Source organism: Alexandromys fortis, unplaced genomic scaffold (assembly GCF_014885135.2).
Source record: "Alexandromys fortis isolate MF-2015 unplaced genomic scaffold, M_Fortis_MF-2015_v1.1 scaffold_6, whole genome shotgun sequence".
NCBI classification, from domain to species: Eukaryota; Metazoa; Chordata; class Mammalia; order Rodentia; family Cricetidae; genus Alexandromys; species Alexandromys fortis.
In genome coordinates, this window is record NW_026067902.1 from 11,953,560 (window position 1) to 11,960,838 (window position 7,279).

The 7,279-nt window shown below is 53.7% G+C and overlaps 1 protein-coding gene across 1 annotated transcript; it reads right to left on the reverse strand.

The window, feature by feature from the left end:
• Nucleotides 1-306: 306 nt before the first annotated feature.
• On the reverse strand, nt 307-4,024 carry Adra2b (adrenoceptor alpha 2B). The gene has a single exon (XM_050134462.1). It carries the CDS (start codon nt 3,647-3,649, stop codon nt 2,303-2,305), a length of 1,347 nt encoding a protein of 448 aa, XP_049990419.1. The 5' UTR covers nt 3,650-4,024; the 3' UTR covers nt 307-2,302.
• Between the last annotated feature and the right edge of the window lie 3,255 nt (nt 4,025-7,279).

The window sequence follows — 7,279 nt, forward strand, 5'->3', positions numbered from 1 at the left end:
AGACACCTTCCTATCTTGTCTCTTGGTGCATTCCTGCTCCAAGACCCAACCCAGCCCAACTGCCCCCTCCTCAGGGGAGCTGCTCTTCTCCCCCTTTGAGGTCAGTCCTTCAGGTCAGTCTGTCTCATTGGCTGGTGCTGAGACAGAATGCTGTGAGAATGAAGAAGGCAGACAGGTGGGGCTGAGAGGAGAGCCAGCCCTGGGAGGGAGCCTGGGCTCGTCAGGCTGACACGCTCGCTACTCAAGGGAGGTCCCAGCAGCCCTTAGACACAGAACTCAGCTTGCTTATTACAAAATAGCCTTTATTGATAAAATAGCTCAGAGTCTTAGAAATACCTGCATGTCAAAACAGGGGGGCTTGGGTTCCACAGCATACGCAGACTAGATCAGCCAGCAGATGGTTACAAGTCAGCCCCTCAGCTACACCCCATATCAATGTCCTGGCCTCACAACTGGACAGTCGTTCTCTCCAGTAGGGATTCTATTTGGTACCCACCATTGTCTCTACCAGAGAAAACTCCTTGAGTACCTTCCGAATCAGAGACATCCATCCATCTTGGGCTAATAGGTTGTGTGGCTCAAGCCACCCCTCCCTGAGGCTAAGAGTTCTATTGCCCAAAGCAGAAGCCAGGCTGCCCACGGAGGCAGAGCAGCCCCTTCCCTTGTAGATAGATGCCCAGTCACTCTGAAAAGACAGTCAGGAGGTAGTGGCACCCCAGTGCTTGCCCATTTCACTGTGAGGGTTCTGAACAGCCAGCAAGGCATCTTTCTGAGCTGGGGTGGAATTAGTTAGGCCTCCAAAGGCTCCACACGGGGTGGGCACACAGAGTCGTCTGGACCCTGGAGTAGGTGGCTCTTACAGAGTTAGCAGGGCCCTGGCTGCCTGCTCCGGCCCCAGCACCCCACCTGAGGATCTCTCCTCAGACTGTTTCCTTGATGTGAATATTTTTAGCTTAGGGAAACGATTTGCCTGCTGGTTGACAAAGGACTTATCCCCTAATGGGGTTGGGGCCAAGCCACTGCAGGCTCTGTTGGTGTTACAGGTAACAGATGGAGAAGCTGTCACCAGCATAATAACTCAAACCTTTTCGGGTACAAGAATGCGTTCTCAAAGAAATTCTGGAATCTGAAAGTGACTCGGGCACCTCAACCCACTTCCAGTTTGGGGCAGGAATGCACACACCCCGAGTGCAGAACAAAGGTCTACAGGAAGGCTCCTGGCGGTAAACACATAGAAGGGGATTTTTATATCACCGGATAATCACATTCGCTGGCTCTCTAGCTCTTTCCCCCATGGAGCTCAAAGCTCTCTGCAAAACCTTTCATCTCCCTGCTGCAAGTAGGCGGCAAGCAATTGTCGCCCTGCTCTTTGCAAGGGTGAATGCCAGCGGTCGGAGCTCCTATTGAGGCCAGGCCAGGCTCCCAGACCTCCCCAGTGAGACAGCCTCATGCCCACTTGCCTCTCAGAGGGATGCTGGGTGAGAAAGCCAATCCAAGGTTTTAGCCTTAAAGGAGCCACAAATCTAAAAGAACAATACTAGCCCATAGCCCCCATCCCAGTAGCCAATGGGAATCCCAGGTGCTCTATGTAAGTGGTTCACCCTAATGTCGTCCCCTTTCTCAGCAGCAAGTCCTCCTGAGAAATGAAGAAGACTGGCTTCCTGCTCTTTGAGAGGCATGGGGAAGAATCAAGGCTGGGGATGTAACTCAATTGGTTGACGGCTTGCCTAGCATGCTCAAAGCCCTGAATTAATTCCCCCAGCATCTCATTAACCAGACACCTGTAATCCTAGCAGAAGGGAGGAGAGGGCAGGAGGATGGAATTTCAAGATCCTCCTCAGGCTACATTGCAAGTCAGGATGACCTGGGCTACATTCAAGACCCCCCTCTCAAAATATAAAACAAAACAAAACCCCCACATCCAAGAAAAACAAAACACCACAAGTGAGTGGCCTGCCAAGGCACAGGGGTCTCCAGGAAAGGGAAGCCTGACCTGTTGGCTTACAGGTAGCTGGGGGTGGGGGGAGGTACTCCAATCCAGTCTGACCTTGGCTACATTCCGGAAGATCCAAGCTATCCTTGCTCAGGGAAGTAGAGAAGAGCTACCCCACAGTACAGTCAACAGGGGAAGGTTTCAAATGGGCCCCTGGGAATGGCACTTTTGTCCTTTCCCCTTTGGGGGGGGTGGGGGTCTGAGGATGAGGTCTGCAGGTGGGCCCCAGGGAAATGGCCACATAGGTGCGGGGGACAACCATCAGGTGGTCCTGGCACCAACCCGGGCAGAGGCAGCGAGCTGGCAGGCTCACCAGGCAGTCTGGGTCCACTGCCGGCAAAGGATCCTTCGAAAGGCACGTCGGAAGTCCTGGTTGAAGATGGTGTAGATAACAGGGTTCAGGGAGCTGTTGCAGTAGCCAATCCAGAAGAAGAACTGGAAGAGGCCATGCGGTACCTTGCAGCGCTGTGGGCAGATGGCCCCCAGGCTGTAGCTGAAGAAGAAGGGAAACCAGCAGACAACAAAAACGCCAATGACCACTGCCAGCACAAAGGTGAACCTCTTCTCCCGGCTCAGCTGTGCCCGGCGTCGCCACCACTGCCCACTGGCAGCACCCACAGTCCTGCCTAGAAGCACCTGGCCACGGAGCGTGGCCAACACCCGGGAAGCCTGAGGCTGCTGCAAGGGTGGGCTACATACAGAGGCAGGAGATGCTGGCAGTGTTTGGGGTTCGCACTCTTCCACCTCCTCTTCATCCTCCTTTTCAGCTGCCTCCTCTGCCGTTGCCCCACCAATGCCCTCCTTCGGGCCCTGGCCTGATCTGGGAAGGGCAGACCAGCTGGGTGGCAAAGACCTGGACTCAGGTTCTTCAGGGGTCTCCCCCTCCTCCACCCTTGGAGGTTTGGGGTGTCCATTGGCCTCACCCACAGAAGACAGAGGAGAGGCCAGGGTTGGCACCTTAGCTGAGGTTGGCGCTCCCCCAGCGACAGGATGGGGCTGCTTGGACTCCCCCTCCCCAGAGCCCCTCTTGGCCCTGAGACCTCGGCAGTGGCTGCGTTTGGCAATTACATAGATTCGCAGGTAAACGAGGATCATGATGAGGCAGGGAGCAAAGAACGATCCGATGCTGGAAGCCAAGATGTACCAGGCCTCTTGGTTGAGCTCACACTGGGGGAGTCCGTGAGGCTCCGGGCGCTGATCGCCCTTGTAGATGAGGGGCGGCAGAGAAATGACGGCTGCAATGAGCCACACCGTGAGGATGATGCATTTGATGCGGCGCGGGGTGCGCTTGGAGTTGTACTCCAGTGCTCGGCTCACTGCCCAGTATCGGTCCAGACTGATGGCACACAGGTGCACGATGGAGGAGGTACAGAAGAGCACATCCAGCGCCAGGTAGACCTCGCACCATGTGCGCCAGAAGTACCAGTAGCCTAGCAGCTCGTTGGCCAGAGAGAAAGGGATGATAAGGGTGGCCACTAGGATGTCCGCGGCTGCCAGTGACACCAGAAACAGGTTTTGTGGTGCACGGAGTGAGCGGCTGGTCAACACAGCCAGAATGACCAGTGCGTTGCCGAAAATGGTGAACAGGATGAGGAAGGTGATGGCTGACGCAATGGCGGCGGTGGCTTGCACCGAGTAGGGCTCTTGGTGGTCCATGGCGAGGCCGGACACGTCCAGAGGGATCGCTGCTGGCCAAACCCACGGTCCGCAGGAGACAGCGCCACTCTGGCTCCGCTACAGGAGGGGGTTGTCCCCCCGGCAGTGCGGATGGCTCTGGAGCCCCATAACCTGACCGAAAGGGGCCTAGGAGGTCCGGGGACACCCAGGACCAGCCATCGATCTCCTACATCCTCTTCCACCGATGCCCGGCGTCCCTGCAATCCGCCCCAGAGAAGTTTTCTAAGTTGTCCCACTACCGTCCCGGGACCGGAGGAAAGTCGCGCCTTTGCGCGGTACAACTGCAGGACGCACAGAGCCGACTATGAAAGCGCAGCCGGTGCTCGGAAAAGGCGCTCTGTCTCCCGGTGCCGCGCCTGCAGTCAGCCCGCCGCGCAGGGGCGTGGGGAGGAGAGCCAGCACGGCGGGGAGGAGGGAGGAGACTGGGGGCGGGAGCTGGAGGAGGGAAGAAGGCGGGGCGGGAGATCCGACCGAGGGTGGATGGAAGGTGCGCTTTGTGGAGAAGTGAACCTGCGACTCTCACCCTTTACTCACCCGGTCCCCAACTCCTGTCTCCTCCCCACCGCCGCAGGCCAATTCCGGAAGCCAGGTGTTTGGGGTCTTGGAGGTTCTGGGAAGGATACTTATAGAAGAGGATCGGTGCATGCTGGGAGCTGAGACCTTGGTCAGTCCCAAGAGTCCATTTGCCTTCTGTCTGCGTGTCTGGTACAGAGCACCCAGATCGGTGGTGGTAGGCGAGAGCGCTGTCGCCTGCAGCAGCTCAACAGCTCAGAGAAGCGTGCAAGGGAGTGTTGGTGTACTCAGGCATAATAAGCCACATCTCCATTTAGCAACTGAGCCACATCCCAGCAACTGAGAACCTTAGGAGCCTGACCGGAGCGAGGATAGAGTTCCGAACCCCCTTTTCCAATGCTTCCCCACTCAGACGCCACTCGGTCGGACTGGCGAGGTGCAAGAAGTGCGTCTCTGTGTTGCGAGCGCCCTCTGCTGCTGTCTGAGTGCAGAGACTAGGGACAGGCGTCCTCGCAGGTCCCAGAGACACTAAAAAAGCTAACTCCTTGTGGGAAGTGATGGGTGGACTGCAACCGCCGTTACTGCCTCAGTTTTAAAGACAAAGGAACTAAAGGGGAGCTGGAGAGATGGCTCAGTGGTTAAGATTGCCTCTTGCAAAGAACTTGAGTTCGGTTCCAGCAACCACAGAGGCTCAAAACTGACTCCAGCTCCAAGGGATTACATGCCTCTGGCCCCAACCAGTACCTGCACTCACGTGCACATACCCACACAGAGACCTACACTTTAAAAGAAATCTTAAAGAGGGAAAGCGGTAGAGGCAGTTCAAGGCCAGCCTGGTCTACAGGGTGAGTTCCAGGACAGCCAGGGCTACACAGGGAAACCATGTATGAAAAAAACAAGAAGAAGAAAAAAGAAGAGGGAAAACGTCTTAGACTCAAAGCAAAGGTGTAGGTTTGGAGAGGAGTCTCTTGACCAATGGAAGATGAGGAGATTTAGGTCAGGGATGAGACCTTTCCTCTCCAAAACTCAGAAGAAGCTGGTGCTGGTGGCTATGCTGTAGGAAGGAACTGGCCTTGACTGCTCCAGACACTCGTGCAGCCTCTCTAGGGTGACAATGGGAAGAGAACTAGGGTAAGAAAAAACTCCGAGGGCTAGCGACAGAGTTAACTCAGCAGTTAAGAGCACTTGTTGCTCTTGCAGAGGGCAGCTTTTAGCTCCAAGCACGTCAGCTCATAAAACTGCCTGTAGTTCTAGATCCAGGGTATCAAACAGCCTCACCTGACCTGCATACATGCACAGGCACACACACGATGCATATAAATACATGCAGGCAAAAACACTCAAACACATAAGAATTAAAAAAAAAAAAAAAAGACCAACTTTGAACTAGGTCCTCCCCAGCCCCTAGCCTCAAGGGGGTTTCTCCAAGGCCTTGTAATTCCCTCGTGTGGAAAGAGCAGCCAGGCTTTGTATTTACAACTCTCCATCCTGAAGGGCACTATATGAATGTATATAAATCAATCCCTGAAAGTGGAGTCTGTTGTAGAATATTAGCTAGAGATGTGTCACATTCGTTTCTGCTATAGAATATTTGTTTAAGGATGCAAAGATGTGTTGTGTTCTTTTATGCTGCATTTGTTTAACTCTAGGAAGCTGTGTTATTTAGCCTTTCTAAAATACCTGATTGGTCTAATAAAGAGCTGAATGACCAATCGGGAGAAAGGACAGGCGGGGCTGACAAACAGAATAAATAGGAGGAGAACTCTGGGGAGAAAAGGAGCAAGGAGTGAAAGAGAGGAGAGGAAGATTCCAGGGGCCAGTCACCCAGCTAAACAGCAAGTCACAGAGAAAGAACTAAAAGAAATAAAGTATACAGAAATAGAGGAAGATAAAAGCCCAGAGGCAAAAGATAGATGGAATAATTTAAGAAAAGCTGGCTAGTAACAAGCCAAGTTAAGACCAGACTTATTCGTAAGTCAGAATAAGACTCCATGTGATTTATTTGGGAGCTGGGTGATGCCCCCCCCCCCCCCCGAGAAAAGAGTAAAAAAAAAAACAATCAATTACAGGAATCTGCTCCCAACCCCCATCTCAGGTGAGTCTATTGGACTTTCACTCCTCATGACCGTCACTGTGAGGGCTAGCATGTGACCTCTGTGTCCCCAGAGAGCAGGCTTTCTCCAACTCAGGCTCAGACAGACCACCATGCCCAGCCTTGTGGGGCACTTCAAGCAATGCCTCTCAACTCAGGCTGCCCTGACACCCAGCTCTCCAGTTATGTGGAACTGCCCCAACCAGAGAGGGTGGTGACATGTAGGCCAGGCTCAAAAAGGACAGCCTGCTTTACCTGCCCCTTTGAGACTGCAGTCTTGAGACAGGCCTTACAGAGACACCCTTCCTGTCATGCTGGACTCGACTTGAGCCCATGACCACAGGGGATGAAGAGGTCCTGGTAGCCCCTTCACTGAGAAAGGACTGAAGGTAGCCATGGGAACTTGGGAAATTGTCACTGAGGCAATTCCTGCTAGTCCCAAAGAGACATGGATGCCCTGCCTTTTATTATTTATTTATTTATTTATTTATTTATTTTAGTTTTTCGAGACAGGGTTTCTCTGTAGCTTTGGAGCCTGTCCTGGCACTAGCTCTTGTAGACCAGGCTGGCCTCGAACTCACAGACTTTCCAGACAGCTATTGACATCAGATGGGAGGTATAACTGCCCATTATTCTCAAATGGCCAGGTCTTCAGGATGCTACAGGAGAGCAATCTCGGTTGTCCTTAACCCCACCTTACCCCGTCCCACCGAGGAACATCCATCTGCTTCTTCCCTGAAGGGGTAAATCTAAGGCTACCAAGTATCAAGCCATGCTGGGCACTTCCTGACCAGTCAGGCATCAGCCCAAGATGCCCACAACCAGGGAAAGATGCTCTCCCACCCTGCAGCTAGGAGGACAGTAGGAGCTTGTCCCCTCACCAGGGAATTCCCCAGGCTACATGCCACCAATCCTTTCCAGGGCTTTGTTCAGTCAAAGACCCGCTCTTCCTCGGTAGGCCCAGCTCACTCTTCAAACTCTGTGTATACTTTCACACTCAGCTG

Excerpts from the sequence above, each read along its gene's own strand:
- Adra2b (XM_050134462.1), bottom strand. The coding sequence starts at position 3,649 with ATGGACCACCAAGAGCCCTACTCGGTGCAAGCCACCGCCGCCATTGCG.